The sequence below is a fragment of the Natator depressus genome, chromosome 1 (genome assembly GCF_965152275.1).
Source record: "Natator depressus isolate rNatDep1 chromosome 1, rNatDep2.hap1, whole genome shotgun sequence".
Classification (NCBI taxonomy): Eukaryota; Metazoa; Chordata; order Testudines; family Cheloniidae; genus Natator; species Natator depressus.
In genome coordinates, this window is record NC_134234.1 from 35582936 (window position 1) to 35609429 (window position 26494).

Sequence of the window (26494 nt, forward strand, 5' to 3'; positions counted from 1 at the left end):
GGTTGATAGAGTGCTGTCCCCATCTAGCTCCTCAGTGAGGTCTGCATTTGTGAGGTGTGGTGGCAGAACAGTCTTTTTGCCAGACTTCATGTCCTCCATGAGAGCCACTGCAGCCAGTGCAAATCTGTTGTGCTGGCTGCTTTAACCTATGTTTCTGGAGCTGTGCTATTGAAGAAGCAGAATGTCTCCATTTCTGATTACACAGATTGTAATTTCTGTTGCTTATCTCAGCTATGCCTCCTGAATCTAATGGGCGGGTTTCACCCTTAACCATTAAAAAACCTCTTATGAATTTTACAATATGTTTTTATATTCAACAACAAAACAGGAACTGTGTGCTGCTCAAATGTTAGGCCTTGCCTGTGTACTCCTTCCTGTATTGGCACCACAGACAAACCCTAGAAAAGCAGTGACTCTCCTACAGTTTTTCACCCCATAAGGAAACATTTGGGATGCTAAAAGCATGCTGAACTGTCTTGTCGATGTCTCATGTTTTTTCTTTGGTTGGACACAATTTTGTCCAGTCCCACAATAGTACAGGGCATTTACCATGAAGTTGAAAGGATTTTCATTTAGGAGGAGGCAAGTTGGTAGTTTGGATTGGGGAAGCATCTGCACTGGACAGAACTCATGTGTGCAATCGCATGAGCTTTGTAGCATACTGCTCTCACCTGTGTGACTTAGCCTGATCTCCTGAGTGACGTTTGTTTCCATTAGTAGTTGCCCCAATAAAAGGCCATCCTTTCATGCTGAATTTCCTTGTAGCACTAGGCATGCACAAGGGGGGCAAGCAGGGACACAGGCCCCCCTAAAGGGGGCACATTACTCCTCCTAGACCAGGGCAGGAAAGCGAGCTCCTCCAGCCTGGGCTGGGGTGGAAGATGACAGTTCTTCTGTCCCTGGGGCCATAGGGGGAGATCCAGCTCTTCCGGCTGCCAGGGCAGAGTGAGCTCCCCGGCCCTGGGGCCATGGTGGAAAGAACCAGCTCTTCCAGCCTCTGGGACTATTAATATAGGAACAAAACCCTTTTTAGTAAATAGCAGAGACTTAGAAGTCATAAGAATGTGTCTTCTCAACTCCAGTACCTATACCCTCATTCTGCAAATGGGATGGAGTGATACTAGACAAAAATGTGTAAGGTACATAACTCACCATGTAGACACTCAGAGCCTGATTCTGATACCCTTGCTCATGTTGTACAGTAGCTTACTCCAATATTAGCCCTGCCGAAGTTAATGGGACCATTTATAGAGCAATATGCTACTCAACATTAGTAAATGTGGCAGAATCTGGGCCTAAGATACTATAGTGATGAGTGCTACAGAAATAGCAATAAATAAATCTATCACCTAGAAATGTATTTTTAACTGAACATTTTAATTTCCTTTGGCATTTAAAAACCACTTCTAACTACAGCCATTGTGCTGAAAAGTGGGTTCACCTGTGACCCCAGCAGCATGGAATTCCAATGTAAGAGACTGAAATACCAGTCTCTGTTCAGCTTGAATACGGGCTTAAGATCACAGTAATTTCACTGTTCCATTTCGTTAAAACGTTTGCACGACAGCCTTGTTCCTCCAAAATTAAGTGATGATTAAAGAAGGAAACGCTATGCTGTTCTGCTATGTGACACCTTGTAGCCCAAGTGTTTGGAGATTTCTGAAGCTGGCTATGATCTTTTTAAGCCTGCAAGGGTAGGAGATGGGAAAAAGCTGGTTAGTTAATTATCATTGTGGGATTGTTCATACAAGTTCATGACAGGCTGTGTCAATACCAAAACAGGATTTGCTCCAGGCTCATTTTTATCGTACAATATTCCAACAAGGAATGAAAGCTTTATGAAATAAACAAACGGTGTGTCCATTTTTGAGTTATTTGAAATTAAACAAAATGGAAGCTTCATCAGCTTCATATTTTCTTTTGTCTTCATTTAACCCGGAAATCGACCAAATTACATTTGTCAAGGTGTTAATCTAGATAACAGGCATGAAAGCTAAAGAAGCCTAGATTGCAAAAGTAATCAGAGAGCCTCATTAAAACTACCAGTACAAACCAGAATCTCTCAGAAACTACCACCATTTATGTATATGCATCTATAGTAACTTTTATTCAAGGATCCCAAGGTGCTCTGCAAACATTAATCTTCAGAACACCCCTCTGAAGTATGTAAGTATAATCGTTGTTCCCCATTCATAGAGGCACTAAGAAAGTATCCTGCTTGGTTGCAGTAGACTTTGCCTGTCCTCTACTCTTGCTCTTCGCCAGGTACTTGTACACCAGCACAACAGAAGGTGGATTGTAGCCTGTTATATCTTAACAATGCTGCCAATTATGTTTCTCTCTTTTCTTTTCATTATACTTCCTGGTTGTTCAGGTGTCAATACCTGGGAAATTACCAGGCAGCCTCGCAGCCTGCTATCGTTGAAGCTCGTGGAAAAATTTCCATTGACTTCAATGAGAGCAGGATGTGGCCCTAAAAGATGTGTCCCACTAAGATAATAATGTTCAAATAAATGGCAGGTGGAATAAAGAAAGGTAGAAGACTGCCAAAAATACATTCAGCAGCTTGTAACAATAACTCTCCAGTAAACCATGACATTTGAGAAGCAAATAGAGAGACTAAAAAGCATTTTAATAATCATCTATTTGGTGGGGAAACTGCCAACTTCCAGTTTGCATTAAGTGCTAGGTGGACCCTGCAAGAGTCACAGATTGGCCTGCAGACCTGTTACACAGGTTTGCAGTATGGATCTGTTAAGACATTCACCCTCAAAAGTAGTCTGAATGTTTTCTTTCCTTTCCTCCTGAGTCCTGTTTTAAACCAAGAACAATGTGTGAGATCAGCATACAGTATCATACTGGGTGATAGGGTAGGAGTCAATAAGCCAGCACCTAAAATGGGAGGAGATAGAAGGACCATCTATTAGATGGACCCTGAGTTAGAACTCAGGAGACCTGAGTTAGATATCTAAATCAGCCACAATCTTCCTGTCTTGTCATGTAAGCTACTCTGTGTCTCAGGTCCCATCATAAAAATTGGAATGATATTTCTCTACCACATAGGTGTGTCATGAGGATAAATGCTTGTGAGATGCTCAGAAAGTAGGTAACACAGGCCACATGAGTACCTAGGTAGACACAATGAGTTCCAAAGATTGTGGGATGGAATGATGACATGCTACAGGACAACGATTATTCATTTGAACAGGTTCATATGATGTCTGACAGGAATGAGGCTCAAAACCCCTTACCGTTTCCTCGGCTGATGTATCTTTATGATCCTTACTCGAGTTTTATTCATTTCCTGCTCAGCCATATTCCATCCCACTGACATCACTGAGCAGGGACAGAGTCAAACCTGAATAAGGCCCTCCATCTTTGGGTGTTATTTAGCCAGGTCTTTTAACAAGTTACCAAAAGTTGAACAATCAAATATGACCTTCTATCAGGTCAGGCTCATTCTTGGCAACTTCTCTCAGGACTCTGCCAGTTTTCCCATCCTCAGGGAATACTGAATACAGTTTATGCACCATCCTCTGAAAATGTATACACCACCTTAGAGTACAGAGCAATTGGCAGAGAGTCTAATATGGCCTGAGAGAATGGAGTTCTATCTTTGAGTCTTAGCTGATATAAGTTCACCTTCTATTGTTCAGCTTCCATTATTTCTCTTAGAAGGATTGAAGTGGGTAAACCACCACCAGGACCAAGGTAAGAGAGAGGTTTTCTTTCAACACATAGTGAGTACAGTGTATTTGAAGGAAAATCCTGCTGCTTTGTTTATTCTTTCATCAGCACTAGGGACAAGCAAGGCCTGCAGATGAGAATAGACTGGCAGGCCATCTATCTACATAATAGGCATTCCAAGACACATTAGGCTCATTTACTAGGCTATTGCTTATATGTTTCAAGCTAGTGAGGCCAAATTTTCAAAAGTTAGGCACCTAAATCCAGTGGACGACCTTTAGCTCCCTTGATACAGATTTTGCTACCCAATTTACACCCATAGGCGTGAAAATTTCAGTCTGGATTTTTTATAGCTCTTTCTGCCAAGCCATTTGTGTAACTCAAGCAAATGCCATTATTTAAACTGTTATACCTTCAGGCTCTGATTCTGCAAAGGAGTTTTTTCAGGCTGGCCTGTGTGCCCAGGTGGCATCCTTCTGACCCATCCACTTACAAAGGGTAGCTTGCAGGACTGAGGTGTAATTTTGAATATAATTAAGATGGGTCTCGCTCCAGAAGTACTTGGAAATTGTTTGAGGTGAATGACAGATATTTTATAATCTCATAATTTTTTTAATAATGCAAAGCAATGGAATTTAGTAGAGCTGGTTAGGAAATACTTTTTTTTTTTTTTGGCTGAATATTTTGAATTTCTCTTTTCAGAGTAGCAGCCATGTTAGTCTGTATCTGCAAAAAGAACAGGAGTCCTTGTGGCACCTTAGAGACTAACACATTTATTAGAGCAAAACCCAAATACCAGAAATAATTTGATTCTTAGTTGCTGAAAAGTAAAAGTGTTCAGCCAAAAACTACGGGTTTTGGCAAAAAAAAAAGTGATATTTAGGTTTTCCAAAAATCAAAAAGGAAAAGTGGGTACCTTGCAAAAAAATTAATTTAGATGAAAACTCAATTTGCTATGGAGGGAAAAAGTGTTTTGATGGGAAATTTTTAACCAGACCTATAATTTAGTTTAGAAAAATCATATTTATGCTGTGACACAAACCAATAAAAGTCAGTAAATTCTGAATTGAGACCAACGCTCAGTTTCTTTCTGTTACCAATGGGGCAATTTGTTCTGTACTTTCAAGATTTAACTTTGAATATCTTGAGTGCTTTTATCAGTTTGAGTTACAAATTTAATTTTATTTCATATTAATTTGTGGGTGGTTGTGCAGAATAACCTTTAATATTCATATATGTGTAGTACTTAGCACTTGAGGGATTTCATCAAATTGATTTTAAAAAACACCCGTTTCACAAAAACTCTAAAGTACTAATGATCTTTTTAAAAGATAATTTTTTCAAGTTTGCATGAACACATGATCAGTAACCCTAATCATAATGGGCTTCAGTGCCTTGAACTCAAGCTATGAAAGCCTTGAATTGCAACCAGAAGTGAAGAGAAAGCCATGGCAGTCTATGGAGCACTGGTATGAGATGTTTCTGGCATCGAGCACCACTAAATAAACAGGCTGCTGCTTTCTGCACCTCCTCTAGCTCTTGAGGCATCTGCAATCATAGATCCATATAGAGCACACTGCGTTCATCCAATCTGTAGGCCACAAGGACATGAATTACAATGTCAAAAAAAATGGGTGCAAATGTGCTAAGCGCGATGAAAAAATGGCATCTCCACACAGCCACCTGGAACTCCAGGAGCATTTGGGGAATCACTAGTAGCTCCCTGACAGAGAGTAATTAAACTCCCTCAATCTTGGGGCCAGACATCGTCCACAACCAACTTTGAAAATATTCTTCCCAGCCATCCAGCTTCAACTCTTGTGTCTGGATTGAGTGTCAGCTCACTCTCGTCTAGGTCCCAATCTTATCCAGTTATTAGGAAAGCAAAGGGAACCCATCTGGGTTCAATCAAAAAGAGATCTAAAGCTCTGTGTCATCCACATAATAATGGCACCACATCCCAAATTCCCCTAGTGGCTTCATATACATTTTGAATGGCTGACTGCAGAAATCCTCATGGAACTCCACATAAGAGAGCCTAGGAATCAACACAACCCTCTGGAATCTCTGAAGTATAAAAATAGGACTGTTTCACTGTGATCCCATGTAACCTTGCCAGGGTCTCCAGACAAGCCAAGAAAATCTCGTGCTCAAAGATTGTTGACAGAGTTAAAAGAATCAGCATGGACTGTTAGACTTTGTCCATCACTAGGAAGAGACCATCAGCCAATAGGAGACCACTTTGGTCTTTATTCCACACCAAGACTGAAAGCCTGTCTGGAAGGGATCAAGGAAATCTGAGAGTCAGTTTAGATTGGAGGAGAGAGTGCAGGATGTTTTAGGAAGTCTTGGACTTGCCACTGACTTGCTCTGTGGCTTTGGGGAAACCACTTCATCTTCCTGAGTTATCATCTGTAAATTGAGGTAATTACATTTGCTCCTCAACCTCAAAGGGATTTTGTGGGGATTAATTACTTAATGTGTGCAGGGTTTTGAACATGAAAAGTCTATCTGATGGCTACATCTGGTGCCAAAATTAACCCCACTACAACCTTCTCCTCAATACCCTTGCTTAAAAAGAGCATGGGCATATAGCTAGAATTCAAAGCTCAGGCAATCATTTCTTGAACACAGGCATAACCACCTAATGAGAGAAGCTGGCACCCTGCCTTCCTTAAAAAGCCATTAGCAGCAATCTCAATCAACAATGGCCCCAATACCTCCCTGCTTGATTTTACTGACCACAAGAGGCATGTGTTCAATGTATCACCAATTACAAGATCCCTACATCCACGATAGAGTTCCATTAATAGCTTCCATGGCTTGCTTTCTGTGATACCTGGCTGCTTGTGTTCAGAAGGTGGCAATAATTAAAATGTTCTGCTCAGTTGTCTGCACTTAGCTTTGCTGACATGGTTATTGTAGCATTTGCTGTTCTGTACATAGCTCCACTCATAATGACAACATTATGTGGGTGGCTGCTGGGGGGATTGGATTGCCCTTGTCTAATAATTTCACCTGGTGTTTGATATTCAGCTGGCTTCAGGTCATTTTAATTATCAGAGTATTGGCGAGTGGACTGTGGACTGATATTCTCACTCTGGTTGCTGGAAAAATTTGCACTCATTTCAGTCTATCAGATCTTCATCATTAACTCCTGAAAGAAAGCCCTAGGAATTCTTTCAACTAATTCATGGTTTTGTTGCTGACCAAATTAGGCTTTATATGGCATAGCTGTATTTGTTTCATTTTTATAGTATTGATGCTGTCAAGTTATCCTATATTATTATTTTCATTGTGGTAGCATCTAGAGGTTCCAACCAGGGGACAGGGCCCATTGTGTTAGTCACTGTACCTGCATATACTAAAATGGCCTCAAAGAACTTGCTCCGCAATTAAATTAAGAAACTATCTCTTGGTGTTGATGATCTTACCAGTTATTGCCTCCTCTCTAATCCTCCTTTTTAAGGAGCACTACTGAGAGAGTGTGATAAAGCAACTGGCGATACCCGGAGATCTCAAATTTCCTTGACCCTTTTCAATCTAGTTTTAAGCCTGGATATGGTGCATCAACCACATAGGTTTATTAGTTGATGGTCTTCTGACAATGGATAAAGATCGCATTTCCATGAGGGTTCTTTAGTTGTATCAGTTGCTTTTAATGCAGCTGGCCATGAAGTGTTAACACATCTTGGACCTGACAGTGATAAATGAATTCACAGGACTCCGAGGAATGGTATCAGGCAATTGGTCTTTTGTCCCATGGATGCCAAGTGTGGAGTTCTTTTATCACTGCACCTGATCAATAAAGAGAGAATTAAACTGCTTGGGATTGCAGTGCCATTAGAAAGTGGATGACACTCAGTTTACATTTGTTTAATCTGGTTCAGTCATTCACCTTTCCCAGTGTCTGGGTGAGATTGGAGCTTGGATAAGAGCTAGTTGGCTGATATTCAGTTCAGAAAAGACAAAGGTAATCCTGATCAGAAACAGCCAGAGAAGGCTTAACTAAGGAGTATGCTGTGTGTCTAAAGTTTACAATCTAGGAGTTCTACTATGTCACTGGTTGTTTCTGGGTGTACGGGTAGCAGTAGTGCCAATAGTTCACTTTTTCAGCTTCACTCGGCAAGCAGGCTTCAGCTTTTCCTCTCATTGTGGACCTTGCCATGATTATCCATGTCATTGTCACCTCCTAACTGATTAGTGCAGTGCACTCTACATGTGTCTACCCTTGAAGACGGCTCAGAAATTGTAGGTAAGGCAGAGTGCCTCTGTTCCCATTTACTTAGCAGTGTTTTGCATATGAAGCATATTACACATGTATGCCACAGATGACACAGCTTCCCATTTCATTTCTGGGAGGAATTCCTGGTGTTGGATTTGATCTATAGAGTTTTTATGATTTGGCTTAGCGACCACCTCTGGCAGTTAAGATCAGCTTGGACTTAGATCAGCCCTAGGTTTGTATGACAAGGGCATGATCAATGGTGGGTCTTCAGTTCTGGAGATCACTTCCTCCTTAGCCTGAAAAAGACCAAGTATGTTGATGGTCACATCAAAATGCTAATTATCATAGCAACTCTTATTACAGATATGTTTTTCCACCTAAAAGGAAGCCCGTGTTATGAAAATAATGAAGAAAAAAATGAGAGAGAGAGAGACTTATAGGTAACATAACTAACACCCAACCAGTGACCAGTTGACAAAGAGATGAGAAAAGTGCTAGGGTATGCTTTGCAAATTAATATACAACACATTGAATATACTGAAAAATGCACTAAATTTAGTATTTAGGGAAATATTAACCACCCAGTATGGTACATAAATAACAAGAAAGAATCTGGAAGCAGAGATATTAATTGTTGCCAGGCATTACATCTCATGAAATAAGGCAAGCCATTTTTTCATAGATATTGGCTCTAATTATTTTTAATGAATTCAGTTCAGCTATTGTTTTTTCCCTTTTGTGTGACTGAGTTTTACTGGCCCAAATGTTCAGAGTAAATACATTTCAAAGTTTCGAGAATGTGCATCTGTGGAAATGCAAATCTAAATTTGGACACTCAAGCTTTCATTCCAGAAGTCGTTTTGCCCTCATCCAGCTGGAACAGAAACAATACCGGATGGTTTAACTGACCAACCACAATTAAGCAACACAGTTGAAATTTTCAGTATTCTGATCCAATCCATACATTGACAAAATCCAGAAGATGTTTGTCACATAATTTTAAATGGCATATACATTTCAGAAGACTGCAAAAGCATTCCACAAGTAGGAAAACAGGTTAGTTTAATCAGATAAATTATTATTTACCTCTACCAGCCATGGCCCTACTGGCACACAATATTATCTTGATTTGCTGCATTTTTCTCCTCTGTAGTTCTCCTGTATGGTTCTGCAATGAAAAGCCTCTTGGTGTTTGTCAGAGAAAGGTTCTGATTAATTAATTTGTACTCTGTATTTCATTGTAAACATCCTGAAACCCAGGAGATTGTAATGTAGCTGATAGAGTGGGCAGGAATTGGCCCTCTTCCACTTCCTTCTCTTTGATCGAAATGAAGCATAAGAAAGAGAGGAAAGGAGAGGGTTGATGGTAGAAGCCTGTCTTTACGTGACAGAGAATGGAAATCAGAACCGTAGTAATATTTCCACATCTTGTAAGAATCAAGAACATGTCAAAGTAATATTGCCAACACTGCCATGAGCAGGTGTTTGGCTTTTTCTTGGGCTTTTTCTTTGGCTTTTTCTTTTTTTTTTTTCACTGATTTGCAGATGACAGGAACAAGCATTACTTCCGTTGATTACCTAGGAAGGTGGTGGAATCTCCTTCCTTAGGTATTTTTAAGGTCAGGCTTGACAAAGCCCTGGCTGGGATGATTTAATTGGGGATAGGTCCTGCTTTGAGCAGGGGGTTGGACTAGATGACCTCCTGAGGTCCCTTCCAGCCCTGATATTCTATGATTCTGTGATGAGCTAACCCTCAGAAAAACATCATCAGAACTGCACACCCAACCGCACTGTTATCAAATTCTTTTCCAGAATTTCCAGCTGCCATTGCGACTGAAGCAGCAGCAACAGCAACTCCTTTAATATCCTACACCAGTGCAAGTGTAGTGCCAGCTGGTGTCTAGGTCTTCCTAAGCATCACAGTACTTGCTGAAAATATTCTTGAACCAGATCATTAGCTCACAATTTTCTCAGTGAGACAACTGGCTTTTTCTTGGATATGGAGCTGTGTTGCTTACCAACACTACCAGTATCTGTCTCACAACTGCCCTAAATTTTGGCATAACAGGAGAGGTTAGTGAAAGAGCACCTCAATGCTCCATGCAGGAGCTAGATTCTCAGCTGGGGTAAACTAGCATAGCTCCATTGGCTTCAACGGTGGCACAAATCGAAATGCCCTTTTTCATGAAGAAAATATAATTTGCTAGCAGCAGCTGTACTGCACAACTGAAAAGAACAACAGGGGCCAAAGCACATGTCCCTCTGAAGCCAAGTGGGGTTGTAGTAACTTTGGCCTGTATACCGGTAAAAGATCGATGGGATTTTTGCATAGCTATGGACTCTCAGTGCTTAGATTCTATAGTGAAGGTACTGTAATAATAATTTTTAAAGCTAGATGACATGACACTTTAACTGAGCAGCATTTATGTTCCATTGATTATTTTATGGTACAATGCACACAACACACGTGATGGTGATGTATTGCAGAGCCATCTGACATTGTGCATTTACCACGCATGTTTGACTGTATCACTTCTGCCCATTAATGCATGACCCTGGGGCTTATATTAACTTTCCAAACCTCTGAACAGATGCAAAAAACCCACCACAAAACAGAAAAAAACATCCTGCCGGAAAAAACATCCTCATCCCCCAAATGTCACATAAATTAAAAGAGAAAAAAAGCAACAGGATCACCAACATGTGCACATGGCTGCCGGAGTTACTGCACAGCTGAACTTATTATCACCCCCAATCTCCTTCTGCTCCTTCTCCCCTTCTCGTCTATGACCCTTACTTCCTGTGTCATGTGACATTAAGATCATATGCGTTCCAGGCAGGAACCATGGATCTGATTCTCCCGCGCTCTTCATCTTACATAGCCATTTACCTCTGAACAAAGTTAGTGTAAAACACGACCACACTGATATTCAAGCAATTGTTATAAATTGTTGGGCCTGACTGTGCTCACACATGATTTATACCAGTAAAAAGGACCCACAATCCATTTTAATAGAGCTCCCCTCAATTTACACCTGTGTAAGGGTGAAATCTGCCCATGGAAAGCCAGGGTAATCAGTCTTTATGCAAGTGCAGTGGAAAGGAGGTGAACAGCTGAAATCCACTTCTCTAAGCCAGGAGACTATAGTGCAGTCCACCCATCCCACACATACCCTACAGCTACTAATCCAGTGTGAAGGCTGGAAGAGTAGCTTCAGTCCCTCTGCACCAGTTGAACAAGATGTCAGGGCTACAGGATCCATGTCTACGTATAGCTTGTGTCCCCTCCCCTGGCCTGCTCCCTGCTTGGCCTTCCACACAGGCCTGTGTTGGACTAGCACCTTGACCCTTTATGTTGTACACAGGGGATGCTGAGGCAACTACTTGAAGTGCCTCTGTGCAGCCCCTATGCAGGGTTTAAACACAGCAGGGAGCTTTGCATTGGCCACATCAGAGGTGAGAGAAGAATCAGGCTAGATATTAAACACCTTGAATGAGGAGTGTCCGTTTTAAAACATTACATTTTAAGTGAGTTCTTAAAAATTATTTTAATAATTGATTTTGAAAACGTTTCACCGAATTAAAGTGTGTGAAACCTCAGAATCCTCACACTAGCAAGATGGAATTTTCAAAGCGGTCAGCAGGGGTCTAACTCTGCACTGCAAGAAGTCAATGGTAAAACTCCCACAGAGGGGCTACAGTTATACCATTGCTGAGCACTTTGGGACTCCCACTCCCAGTCTTTGCTGGAACATGTATTCCCAGTTTCAGGCTTTGGACTGCTGCTGCTTATCTGCACAATTCTGCCCCTTGGAATGAATAGAAAAATTCCCACTTTGAAAAATTCTGTTGCTATGTAGGGAGCAGGGTGTTAGTGCAGGCAAAAGCAGCCCTTGACTCAGGGGAAACTGGTTTTCTGTTTCTACATTAAACTTTGCACTGGGTGAATACAAAGAATAACCCCACATGATTGTCTGAGAGCCCCATGTTTATAACTAAGCTTTGTGGAAAGCACAGAAGGATGCTGAGGGGCTGATTCTACTCCCTTGCTTGCCGAGATCAGCTGTTATATCTGTCTATATTAAAATATTTGTTTAATACCAGGAAGTGATTACAGTGGTGTGGTTGGAGACCCTCCTCCTCCTCCCCCTCCCCCCCCCCCACAAAATAACTTGGAGTTTGGATAAATATTTTGAACAATAGGAAGCAGAACCTCAGCTGTTTACATTGTCTTATAGCCACTGGATCTGCCCCAATGACTTCATTTATTTCATTTGTGTTAAACACACACAGTTTTGTCAGGTTTATTATTATTATTAAACCATTTCTTCCTTCTGGCACCCATGTGGAATTCCCATTGATCCCCTAAGAAATGCCCCATGTTTATTTATAAGGTCCAGTTCAATTAAGCGAGCTGGGTGCCTGGGGGGGTCCATGGGAATTGTAGATGATTAGTACCTCTGAAAATCAGCCCTCTTGTGTACGTTGTTAACTGTGGAGTAAGAGCTCTAATTTTAGGCACCCAAGTTTGAAAATTTTGAGGTGTGATTCAGATTTCCAATCTGTAAAATGAGGGTAATAATCCTTACTCAGGTTATGAGGATGTTGTGACACTTCGTTCTTAATGTTTGTAAAGTGTTTTAGGATCTTCACATGGAAGAAGTGATAGAAGTCCAAAGTATTATATTGAAAAATGTCAAATATAAATTACATTGGTTTGTAATTACAGTATAGAAAACAGTCAGCATCATACTGCTAGTATCCCCCAAACTCTCTCTCTTTCTATTATATTTAAATGGGTAAACAATGTCTTTATTGTAAATATGGTGCTTACTGCTGATTACATATAGAACATACCCTAGAAAACTTTCACGTTTTTAAGGTTTAAGAATCTCGGACCAGATTGTCAAAGTTATTTAGGCACTTAAAGATGCAGATAGGCACCTAGTAGGATTTTCAAAAGTGTGTAAGTGCCCGTTTCCCATTATTTGTTGGAATTAGCAGTATCTGCATCTTTAGACACCTAAATATCTTTAACAATCTGGTTTAAGGGCCCCAATTCAACAAAGTACTTAAGCACTTATTTAAATCCCATTAATTTATATCCCTTCATTGAGATTTAAGAGTAGTTACATGCTTAAGACCTTTGCTGAGTAGGGGTGGGATTACTCGTGTGCTAACAGATTTATTTGGGCATAAGCTTTCATGGGTATCTGAAGAAGTGGGTTTTTTACCCACGAAAGCTTATGCCCAAATAAATCTGTTAGTCTTTAAGGTGCCCCTGGACTCCTCATTGTTTTTGTGGATACAGACAAACACGGCTACCCCTCTGGTAATTAAGTGTGTGTTAAAGTGCTTTGCTGAAATGGTGCCATAAGGCCTGATTCTGCTCTCATTTACCCCAATGTGAATCAGGAGTAACTCCACTGAAGTCAGTGAAGTTACACCAGAATCAAAGATAAGTGAGAACAGAATCAGACCTTCATTTCCTTTTGATGAAGAAACATTACCCCATAAATAACAACCAAATTGCTCAATCATAATCTTAGTAGGGAGTCAAGTCCAATTTAAGCTAATAATTCTTTATTTAATATAAACTGTGGGTCAAATTTTCAAAGGGGTCTCAAAGCCAGACTGTAAATGTACTTGAATTTTCAATTACACGTACAATCTGTTCATGTCTGTTACTTGTGTTTTTAAATTATAGTATTTGCACATAATTTGCTTATGCAAATATCATTTCGGTGTGTAAATATTTTGTATGTATAAATACCAGTACAGGAAGAATTGCTCCTGCAAGTGATTGCACATGCAAAATTAGAGACTGCATTTTAGAAAGTTTGCCCTTAGACCTTTGAAGTGACCAGATTATGTTTTTCTTTTAAATGTGCATCCTGCCTTTAGATTTTTTTATTATTATTATTATTATTTCCACTGTGGATCTTTCAAGTCTTCTGAGAAAAAATATCAGATATACTTTGGATAGATCTTTCTTAGTAAAGGAATGCTAACTTCATTCCTAATTTATTAAACATATCCAACTACTTTCGTACAATTTGCACTCCATTTGTTTTGATGAATTGTCAAACACATGCAGATTGTACTGGTATTAGACTCTAACATCAGCACTTTCCAAAACATCATTAAAATAGGTAGCCAAAAAAACAGACACATTTTTACTTTTTGCAAGATAAGATGTGATTTAAATTATTCTGTATGATAAATCATTTCAAAGGCTGATGTGAATAGGCTATAAACGTGTGCCTACAGGTAGTTTACAAAATATTTCTGTGGCAGATTCTCAACTGCATCCAAGCAGAGCTAGAATGTAGTGAGAGGAGAGGAGAGGCTGTCCAGGAGTCAGTTGTGGCTTTCTGATCCTGAGCCGCCTGGCCCTGGTGCGAGTTACAGTGGTAAGAGGACAGCTCTAACTTGTACCACTAGCATACGGTCCCTAAGCTCAGCTGCATCACATCCCTTCCCCACCCACACCATCCCCAGAACTTCCCTCCTACTATGCCATGAGTGGTGAGGAGCTGGGACAGGAAACAGCTATGCCCACAGATAGCTCCTCTTCCACAGGTGGAATCCTCTGCGGCTTTAAATCCACTTTTGTGCTGCTTGGGCCAGATCCTTAGCTGTTGTAATTTGTTATCACACCATTGACTTCACTGGAGAGGTGACAATTCCCACCAGGTGGGGATCTGCCCCCTCATGCAGTGCAAGGTGGACTTAGGAACCAGAGAATCCAGTCCTACTCTTTGACCCAGTTATGCCTGAACATAGACTATTTATATAGTCTCTTCCTAAAACATGTTTCTTATCGTATTGATCATGAGCCCACTCTTAGTCTAGATTTATCTGGACTAAGAAGAAGGAAAGTACCTTTCATTTTACCTTTATCAGTAATGCAAACTGAAATATCAGATGTACTGTTGGTCATTCAAGTCCGGAGTGAATACACTGGTTCACTAATCATAGTTGTATGACTAATCTGAGCAGTTGAAAGTAGTGATGGGCTCCAGACACAAAATTCAGATTTATATCCAGATTTCAAACACCCCAACTTCTGGGGATGGTTTTGGATCTGGGGTTCTGGTTTGGCCCATTGTAAAGATAGGATCAGAATCCAGGTTTGGATTTCTGATGGTCCGCGGGTGTGTGGATCAGGGGTTTTGGTTCAGACCAATTTCTAGGTGAGTTGGCTGTAAATTCCAAGTAAGAGTTCTTTTGTTGCTTTCCCAAGTGGGCAACAGTGTGTATTGGAAGGCACTTTTCTGTGCTGTTTTCACAGATGTCTGATTCCCTCAACAATGTTAGTCAATATGCTCAGTCTCTGACAATGCCAGAAGAGGAGTCACCTGGCTCCCCCATCTTCTGTCAACCACCTTTCTCAATGTTTCCCGTTGAGGACACAAACTCAGGAGGCCTCAGGGAAACCACTTTGATACACTAATATTTTTATCCTTCAAATGCTCTAAAATATACTAGTGTATTTAAATGGCTCTAAAATGGTGAGCTATAAAATAATGCTATAGTTTAGCAATACTCCCTTAAAGTGTTTTCAGCAAGTCAGTGTACTTCTGTGTCCACTATTTGGTCACTACTACAGGAGAACAATATCAGGGCAAAATTCCACCATCATTTGCACCTGTGAAATCCCAGGTAAGCCATGGGAGACGCTCAAGTTCAAATGGGGGCAGAATTTCACCCAGGATGTCTATTGCTACTTTATTGAGTGATGCCCAGTGTAAATTTCATCTTGTTTACTACTGCCAGGATCCAAAGCCCGCTGAAGTCAATGAAAATCTTTCCACTGATTCTAGTGAGCTTTGGACCGGACTTATATAATGATTTTTTTTTTAACTGGAAGACTTCTTATTCCTTTCCAGACTTGTAGTTATTTTTTGTAAAGAACTGTGCAGTTCTTGCATACAACCTGCACTGTTCTCCGTCTGCATCGTTCTACTTTTTGTTAACTGTCAAATACGTACCTCCAAATGGCACTATTAAATACAGTGAACTAATAGCCCAAACCATCTGGGAAGTTTTTTTGGAAATTATTACTGAAAAATTGATCTTTAAAAGATATGACAGTAAGTAGAAATTGAAGCTGTGCTTGTTATTGTTACTGTGCTCTTCCTGCATGAGGAGACATGTAATGGTTTTAACAAATCTCTCCAGGATTCCCATGCTGTAACTCTGTACCCTGTGTGTACCGCTGCTTTCACAGTACCCAAGATCCATACATTGAAAACACTGTACATGCACTCAAAGAATAATGAACTGAGGGGTAGATTGGAAACAGTTGCAAAATACAAGGAGGCAGATTTGGCTAAACTGATTTGACTATTGTGTCCAAGGATTCTGTTTTCCCTATATTAATAAAATGCTTATGAAGATTTGAATAAGTATACAAAGTAATAGTAAGTATTACGGGCCAAATCGCAAAGTACTTATTCTGTTTTTGCTATTTAATCTTTACTCATGCAAAAGTCTCGTTGTCTTCATTGGAGTTTTCAATGGAAGTTTGGCCTGAGTGAAGACTTTAGGATTTGTCCCTATTTTGGATAGCAATTTTGCCACTCATACTCATGTTATGTAGAACTTCTCCTAAGTAAAGAACTACTTAGCATGAGTAAGAGTGATGAAATCTACTCTCCAGGCTCAAATATATTTTCAATTCAAAGTAATCATCATCAAACCTGTTGAGAAATTTCTGCTTCACAATGACATTTCTGCACCAGTCTGCTGTCTGAGCATAGAATTTCTCTGTATGTTTCACTGGGAAGAGGGCAGCAGTTTATTGACATATTTTGAGGTGTACCCTGATAACAAAGCAATGGAAAGAGCAGTGTGAAACTAACCTGTTTTTACATGGCCTACTAGATGTATCGAGGAATACAATATGTTAGAATTAGAAACAATAGAGCTTAATTTCAGAACAATGATTGCATCTTAAATTCTCATTTACTTCTCCATCCTTTTTATTTCCATTTTTCTATTGTGCTGTGAAACTGTCTATGGATATGGCTACTAACCCTGCTAAATAACCCTCTCATGAATGGGTGGGTTTTTTGTATTTGGGGGAGGGGTGTTTGTTTGGGGTTTTTTAGGACTTGTATCAAGCAGCTGCAGCTACTCTAAAAGATTATGGAAAACTTTTCCTCACTAACCTTTAATACTTTTACAGATAAAAGTAGAATACTTGGTAAATGAGAATAATGTCCCGCGTCCAGATTGAAATTAAAAAAGAGGTTTAATTCTTCAGTGTCTTTTAAAAAAACAAACATGTCTAGTTTTTTATATACAGATTATAACAGTGACCTTGAATAGCCAGAAGAAAGATCTAAGTTATATGAACGTTAACCTGAAAAATCTTCTGAAACTTGTAGTACTATGGGCAAAATCCTTATTATTAAGTTGTTACATTTTTGCTCTGTTCTTAGGAAAAAATTTCTGAAGTCAGTGAGAGATCTTTGCCTGAATAAGGACTCAGTCAAAATTGAGTAATGACTTCAGGATTTAAGGCTTTTTATCAGTCATAACTGAAGTAAATGGAAAGTCTCCACTTACTTGAATAGGCACTGATTGAGTTCTTAGCCCAGAGAGGACATATAATATGGTTTATGTTGAAGATCATAAAGATACTTTTTAGAAACTACAAAATAGCAGCTAAACTATTATGTCTGTAGTGGTGCCAAGTAAATCTCATTTAAATAATACGCATGATTCAGCTGCATTTAGGCCTTGAGTCAGCAACACACTTAAACATGAGCCTGACACCAAGCACACAAGCAGCTCCATTGAAGTCACAGGCTTAAAGGTAGGCATTTGTTTAAGTGCATTGCCAAACTGGTGCCTTAACTGGGGCTGCTCCTGAGAGGCAGCTCATTTCCCGGTTACAATATCCCTACCACACCTATTTAATAAGGCCCAAGCTCTGCAGCCCTGGCATTCAGCAGCACGATCATTGGCACTACTCTTTTAGGTGCTGAGCAATATGACTGAGGTTTGCAGATTCTGGCGCTATATTAGACCCTCTTCCTGCTGCCATTGAAACGAGCGGGAATTTTCACCATTGACTTCCATGGCAGCAGGCTCGAGCCTTACATGGAAAACTTTTTCAAAACAGAGAATATGGTTCAGTATCAAGGAAACAAGGCTGCTGGGACCAGCTTCCATCTTGGCCTCAATTCTGCAGTCCTCACTCAGGTAAAACTCCCATTCAAGTTAATGGAAGCTCTGGCAATTCTGTGAATGTAGTGAACAGTCTAAAAGCACAGGCTTTGTATCTAAAAGCTTAATTAGAAACCCATAGTAAATATCTCTGGTTTAGAAGCAATTGCTTCCCAGAACAAAAGGGACAAATGAACAATTTCAATCCAATTTTGCTATTTCTCGTCTCTCTCTAGATCATGACCGATAATTAGAGTACTTATATGAAATTACATTTGTCAGACTGGCTGCTAAATTCCCCGCTAAGGCTTTATCCACAAAGAACAGTCTGTTATCACTCCCAGTACAGCTTATATTTCTCCCTTTTCAGTTTCAGGGGAAGGCAAGCAATTACATTATCTGCATTGACAATCTAATATAAATTTAACTACCATAAAAAGAGAAGCAGGCCACAACTGTTTAGAAATAGTTTCCAAAATTTCAGTTAACCAACAAAGATCTGTCTGGTTTCCAACAGGGGCTCATATGAAAAGGTAGTTCCAAGCAATAAAAGACAAAGGAGATGTTCTAAAATAGGAATTTACCCAATAAATAAGAATGTATCTGTCCCTGTGTGAGGTGGAAAACTCCATGAGTTTGCACTCAATGTGTTTCTGATCTGTTGCTTCATCTCTGGAGCACAGGTGCCCCTTTCCTACTGAGCAGAGGGTTCCACCATCAGACTCAGATGGGATGCCCCTGAGATCCATGGAATCACAGTCATCTCTTTGGCGATCCTGTCCAGCTTCATTCCCTCCTGATATCTCCTATGACTCTTGGCAGCAGGAGTCCTATAGGAGCCCTGTTGCCAAAGAATCTCCCACTTGCTGTTTCTTCCAGACCTTCCTCGCAGGGTTCCACATTAGGGAGAGGGACAGCAGGTAAGTCAATGTCCCCACTGAAGTCCTTCAGAGTTAGTGATGGGAAGATGCCATGGACAGAGGAAGTCCCCTTCCAGTCCCTGCCCAGCCTCCACAGAGGGATTTCAACAGGGACAAGCAACGGGAGGGGGAAGTGGTGCTTCCTGAGCTTCACCATTTGTACATGGGGACAATAACATTTACTTTCCTTCCATGAGTGAGGTCAGGATTTATTATTTAGGGATAGATTCCTGCTAATCTTTTCACAGGGGCATAGGGGAAGAGGAAGGTAGCATGAAGCATCCCCTACTCACCCTGCCCACATACACACACACCTTGTGCAGTCCATGTAAGGACTGGCCAGAATTGCAGTCCCTGTGCTCAGGAGATCACGGACTACAGTTGCCCCTGTGGATGTGAATGGTGCCCCAACATTACCTGCCCTCACCACATCAGCCGGCAGACCTGGTTGGATGTCTAGGGGGAACTATGCTGCACACCTTAAAGGGAGGTAGCTCTGTCTGTGCTCCCCACATCATGTAGGTAAAGTGTAAACATGTGAAGCGTTGTATAAACTCTTATTAATAATATGCATGATTAAATATTGATTTAGCTGTCTAGCTTTAGGCTTTGTGACACATATCAATTCATTATTTAAAACATCATTATGCGATCATTAACAAAGATATGAGGCAGTGCATCCTAAACAGCTGTTAAACCTCCAAAAAGGTGGTGAATGCAGGATAAATGCCTCGATAGATTTAATAATCAACCAGTTTTTAAATAATTGTAGTCCTTAGTTTAAAATATTTTATAGCTCTAACAATAACACTGCCTATCTAAAAAAAAATCTAGACCCATATTGACCTGTTTCTATAAGTGTTCATATTCAAAACAGACTCAAGCTAACCAGAAATATAAATCCAGCATGACTTAGTATTATTTTACAAAGATGCTCAGATAACTGTTTGGTTGGTTCATAGAATGTATAGAATTTTACTTGCTAAAAGCTGGGTCATTTAAAAAAAGTCTGTTGTATTCTGGAAACACTTTTTTTGCCTCTGAAAGTAAGCAAAATTATTTATACTGTCAGGGGGGTTGTCAAATGGAAATGAGAGGTTTATTTAGTGTGTGGATCAAGCTTATAAAAGAGCTTAAGTCCTCATTCCTTCTAACATCTTAACAGCTGTGCAGTTTCTTACAAAATATGTTTTATCGTTTCAAGAAATGCTGTTAACCTCGCAGTTTTAAAACTGAATGAACAAGGCCTCTTGGACAAATTGAAAAACAAATGGTGGTACGACAAAGGAGAATGTGGCAGCGGGGGAGGTGACTCCAAGGTTAGCCTCAATGTCACCAAAGCGGGTAAACAGTATGTAAAGTAATCGGTGCATCTGCTGGGGCTTTACCTGCAACCAAACAAACTTCAGTATTGCTAGTAACCGCGCTCAAGATCCAGATGTATGTGATTACTGTCAAAGCAAAAATATTTGCATTCATTGCAAGTTTCTCAAGTGGAACTTGTTAACAAACCAGTTTAAGCTATGAATTCTATCATCAATCCTCAGAAACCTTCCTGTGTCAAGAGTAGATGACATGCGCCCTATGCAAAAAGATACAAGACCAGAGCCATCTCAAAGCTAGGTCTAGTGAACAAGCAACAGGAGACCCAGAAGCAAATATGAGCATCAGACTCCTCATTTTCTGGACTGCATTGCTCCTATGTGTTTTTTCCTAAATATTAGAGGAAAGTGGAGCAACTCAGCTCTGCCTCCTCATAGCAGCGGCTCAGGATGTACTGGCTCAGGAATTTTCTATTTATACAAATTTCCAGCTAAAGTATCCAATACACTGATGCGATTTCCAGTTAAAATAGCACACACTGGAATGTTGTGTTACATTACCTGGAAGCTGAAATTCATGTGCATTCCCTAGGAAAAAAGTTAACTGGTAATTGCAGCTCTCTCTTATCCTTCACCATGTCAACAGCTCTGAATTTTAGGCCGTTACTAACGCCCTGGATAAAGTTAACCTACTTTTCCTTCATTTCATCTAAACTGAGACTTTCAAGTGGCCAGTCACATAACTTGTTTTGCCTTCTCACATCAGCATCCATTAGGCAAACTAATGTGTGCTGAAATGGCGTAGGGGAGAAATTAAGATACTAAAAGTAGCCCTCGATGTGCCAATCAAACACTCTTCAATATATATTTGTGTGCATGGGCGTGTATGGAATATAGAGAGAATATTACATGGGTAACTGTGAAGATACAAGGCTATCTATATTAAGGGGTTCTGGTGATGCTGAGGGAACCCAACATGTTTAATTAGCCTTCTTTACAGTTTCTTACATTGTATTTTTTCTCCTCCCCTTCTTCAACCCTCCTTTCCTGACACTCTGTCCTTGCCGCAGAGACCACTTCTTGTGGCGCTCTGCACTCACCCAGATCTGGTGTCCTAGTCCTCTGTTGTTTGCCTTCCATCCTGCTGCTCTATCAAGTTTTTTTCCCCACGGGTCTGCTGGCCACCGGTTACAGTTTTAAAAGTGGTCTTTAGTTTCTTCTCCTAAGTGCATGTGGATGTGAAGTTCATTGGCACTTACTGCAACTGCAGATAACTTCTTGTAAGAAAGCCTATTTGATATGCCATAAAATTCTCATCTTCCCCTTTTTTTTTTTTTTTTTTTGTAATACTCCATCCAAGTTACCACTGGCCTGAAGTTTCACTCACTGTGAAACTTCACTGTTGGGCTTTTTAAAAAATACTATATAATAGAATATATTATAGAAATGTCATGGAGGTGATATTACACTTGTGAATGAACACTTTTTTTCCTATAATGTATCTGAATCATCCCAGAAAATCTCGGGAAAAACTTCCTAACTGTAAGAACAGTAGGGCAATGGAACAGACTGTCTCAGGAGGTTGTGGAAGCTTCTTCACTGGAAGTTTTCAAAAGGAGGTTGGAGAGCCATCTGTCTGGGATGGTTTAAACACAACAAATCCTGTATCTTGGCGGGGGGTTAAACTAGATGATCTTTGTGGTGCCTTCTAACCCTATGTTTCTATGGTTCTATTATCTGTTTGAAATATAAAACACAAAACTATGCTTAATGTTTCAAATCAACATAATGAGATAACTGCCTTAGAACTCTATCTGCCTTAACCTCTGTTATTAATAACCCTGGTAGATAGGGACCACATGCAATGAGGTAGAGGAGGGCAGCCAGCAGAGGGAAAAACAGGATGTCCTAGGATATCAGAGGGAAGATGGAGATGGCCTGGTGTAGAACGCTCAGCAGGGGAATAGGGAGTGAAGGGTGGGGTGGGAAGTGACTGCATGGGGAGGGAGAGGAAAAAACAGTAGTCGGGGAGGAGAAAGCTAGGAATGCAGCTTCATGAAGTAAGGTGCCGGAACTGCATGCACAATGAGAACTGGACACATTGCACAGGGGAGTGTAAAGAATGTGACACAGTGAAAGTTGAGACTGCTACATCACAGTAGGAAGGATGGTGGATAAAGGGAGTATTATCAGGGATAGACAACAATGGGAGGTGTAATATATAAATGCTGCATAGCTGCAGCGTCTGTTTTTATAAAAAATACAGATGCCTGAACTCTTGACTGGCTTAATATAAATGTTTTATTGACATTTATCTTCTACAAAATTCCTTGTTTTGAAGTAAAGCTACAGATCCACTAATAATCTTACAGGGTCTGATCCACTGATGTCAGTGGGAGTCTTTTCATTGATTTCATTGGGCCCTGGGTAAGGCTTTTATATTCTCTCTCTTTTTTTTTTCTTTTTTTCCTGTCGGAGGATCAAGTTAGCAGAACATACAGAACAGAACCACATGATGGTCTGCTGTACTGCTAACTGCTACAAACAGTAGTTCAAGTCCATGAGTCAGGCCCTTAATCAGAGTCCCTTTTTTGATTTGTATAAAGTTTAAAAAAATGATTGGATTGAGTCCAATTCTAAATTACAGTATTCTACACTCTCCCTGATGAGATTAACAACCTCTCCCCCATCCTGAAAACAATACAGCACTCTAGGCCTACACGGCCAAACTGATCTGTGCCCTCTGATATTCAGCCAACCAGCCAGCACACACAACCCTAAACCCAAAGCATTCCTTCATGGTCATGCCAAGGGACACACTGTAATCAATTTTAAATTGCTCAGCAACTCTCAGAAGGAGTTTAGCATCTTGTGAAACCAGGCCCTTGCAAACTCCTAGATCCATTCTGTGCTCTTAAACTAAAGATTAGTATATAGTACTGATGTACTAGCCCTCACCATTTTTGTTTTAACCCCAGCTACATAAAGGAAAGGTTTCCAATAATTCAGAAATATAGTTCATTAGTGTTCTGTGGTTACCAGTTCCCTTCAAGATCTCCATGTCACTAATTTATAGCTCATATTGACTTTCAATAAGATTTAGTGCTAACGTCACTTTTGAAAATAGCACTTAGGTGCTTTTGAAAATAATAACCCAAGTCTTAAACACATGCTGCCTCAGGTGTACATGATAACATTAAACTCCTTCAAATACACCAGACCGTCGCTAGAACGCGAGATTTGGGATCCATGCGCGGTACCGCGTTAACGTGGGGACCCCATTAAAATGAATTCCAATTAAAGTAATTAAATTTGGGATCCATGGCCGCAACCGCGTTATATGCGAATTTGCGCTATATAGACGCGCGTTCTAGTGAGGGTCCGGTGTATAGTTTTTGCCATTTAATTTCCATTTCTTTTTACAAAAATAAGAGAAAACATTGAACAATAGCAATAAAACTGGCTCTCTACTTCTGTTTGCCACCCACATGCTAATACAATGCTCCTCTTCTTTCATTTAGTGGATGGACTGGCCTTATAACTAATTAAAGGCTTAGTCACAAGTGCTTCTATTGTATAGCAATTATCCCCCTCTTTTAAATTTTGCAGTGGTTTTAGAACCACTCCCTGCTGTAGCTCTTGGTGCTGCATGTGCCCATTAGTGCAGTGTTGTATGATATTAAATTAGGATCATTTTTCCCAATTAAATTATTCAAGTTTTATGCCATTATAATTTTCAGTTACCAACATAAAAGTCAGGGCCTTACCCTTTTGAACATAGTTCCTCCCACCAGTAAATGGGTGAAGATGGAACAGGAAAGAACGACAGGAAAGCCAGGTGGGGAAGTTGGTAAAATAAAAAATAAAGAATGTCTTTAACTGCATATTATTCTCCCTGGCCCCTATCCCCCAGTCTTTACTTAAACAGCACTGCCACTGACTTTAAATTGGACTGGAGACTTGGATCTTCTTCACTACAAAATCCTAAAATTCTTATGATATACAGTATATGCAGTGTGACTATTTAGATAGTATGGGACAAATTCTGCTGTGTTACTCCAGATTCACACTTCTGTAAATTAGAGCACAATTTGCTCCTAGTACTGCATGTGCAAAGCTGGGTGTAGAAAGATTTATACCACCTCCAACATTACATAATGGGTCAGATCTTCAGCTGATGTAAGTTGACTTCAATAGAGCTACACCAGCTTACACTAACAGAGGAGCTGGACCAACTTTTTTAACTTGAGTCCCTAACCATGTTTTTAAAAAAAAATCATATTATCATTTGGCAATATAATGTACAGTATACAGGACTGAACTTGGTGGAAAATTTAATTCCAGATAAGTTATCCATTTTATGTTTCTGTACTACCCTTCTCTAATATGCCATAAATCATATTGACCTAGATTCTGCCACCCTTAAAATCAATGGAGCTACTTACCAAATATGTTTCTACTCAATGTGGGAAAGGTTGGTAGCATCTGACTGTTTGACAGGTGTGGTTAGAAAAATCTAGGGCTTGAAGGAGAGATTTTCAAAGAAATAAAGGGTCGCGACATATTCAGTTCCCACTGAAAGCCAATGGGATTTGGACACTTAACTCTCATTTGTGCCTAAAACGTTAAAAACAAAAAACAAAACATTATTCTGTATGAATTTTTGTGAAGAACTAAAATACATAGTAACTGTAGTCTGGTTTTGATAGAAATTTTGCAAGCCTCTAAAGTTCCATTTAATTTTGAATGTGTTTTTTAAACTCAGACTTTCAGATCACTTTTAAATCTGATATTTTCTTCCTAACTTTAATATCTACCTAGGATATCACACGTGGCTCATTTAAAGATGGACACAAATACAATTTTGAAAACATCAAACATTTTTAAATTCCACCCAAAGTGTCGACAGTATTTCGTCATGTGCCTTAGGAAAGGCTTAAGCTCAAGATGGTGCTATTTACATAAAAACTAAAGGGAAAAATTCTGTCTCATCCACACACACAAAACTCCCATTGAAGCCACATGCATTGGACGGAAGTCTCTAAGGGCAAGCTTGCCTTAGCAGCTGTAGACTATCAATAGGACAAGTGGCTGAATAGAAAGAGTAGTGCTAGAGAACACTGAAACATGGCCTCTCACACAGAGCTCACTGACTGTACTGCTATGGAGAAAATGAAATTCTTCCTCTATCCTGCCCATTGCAACCAGCTACCTAATACAGAAGGCTGGTTAACTTGCAAATGTAATTTTCCCGTTAGAAAGTAAAAATCATGAAATCAGTTGGTTTTTCTCAATGAAAAGAAAACCTGAAAGTTCCCGCCAAAGCACTCGTATGTAGAAGGTGCCTATGGGAGCAGAAAGGATGATACCGATGGATCAAGGGTGGGTGGGAAAGAAGAAAGAAACTCAACATGTGGCAGGTGTTAGGCAGCTTTATGTTCCTAAATTCTGAATGCTTGTGCTGAAATATCAAACAAAAGAGTGGGGAAATTACTATCGACTCCCCCTACACACAGGTAGCCATTGTTCTTGACTGTTCATATACATAATTCATTAATATTTAGCTCCTAATTTTCATCTCACTTAAACCAGTTGAATCTGGAATAACTCCACTGACTTCTGTGAAGTTGCTTTGGATTTTCACGGTGACAACAGAACCTTGTTGTGCCTTCTATGTATATCCTGTGATGTGGCTGGGGATAGAAAGATTCAAATGGGGCACTGAGCCAAAACATTAGTGGTGTTGGCCAGTGGCTATCCAAGCCATATTACAATGTCAATTATTTCACACCTGTAGCAGAAGCAAACAGAGATCATATTAAGAGGCAGCTTGCCAGCATCCCAAACGGCCACCCGCTAATTTTAGTTTTCTCAGCTGTTATAGTCTCTGACTCCACTTGCAACCTGCACAGCCTGCTGCCAGGAAGCCTGACAATAAAATGTAAGTTTAAATACTGAACAAGATCAAACAATATATCTTTTTTCTGTAGTAGTATCAGTGCATTCTGTATGAACGTAGTGGGGTTGAATTTGAACGCATACAAAGTATTGTATTTGCTTACAGAGATCATTAGAGAGATATTAGAGAGTACATGGAAATGTATTGAAGGTCGTCCATATGGATTAAAGGCCATGATCCATAGAGCTAACCTTGGAAG

At 40.1% G+C, this 26494-nt stretch overlaps 1 protein-coding gene across 10 annotated transcripts in view; it reads left to right on the forward strand.

Moving 5' to 3' along the window:
• GRIA4 (glutamate ionotropic receptor AMPA type subunit 4) overlaps positions 1-26494 on the forward strand; it is a 278227-nt gene that overhangs the window by 237382 nt on the left and 14351 nt on the right. For 6 of the 10 annotated variants that reach the window (XR_012640150.1, XM_074957244.1, XM_074957235.1 and 3 more), the window contains one exon: positions 20219-20333. The exons of 3 other annotated variants lie outside the window; for them this stretch is intronic. Coding sequence is in view for 6 of the 7 variants with exons in the window: in XM_074957244.1 (XP_074813345.1) it covers positions 20219-20333 (115 nt within the window). In the remaining variant the exon portion in view is untranslated. Of the gene's footprint in view, positions 1-20218; positions 20366-26494 lie in introns of all 10 variants that reach the window. One more of the 10 variants, XM_074957310.1, reaches the window with a different exon arrangement.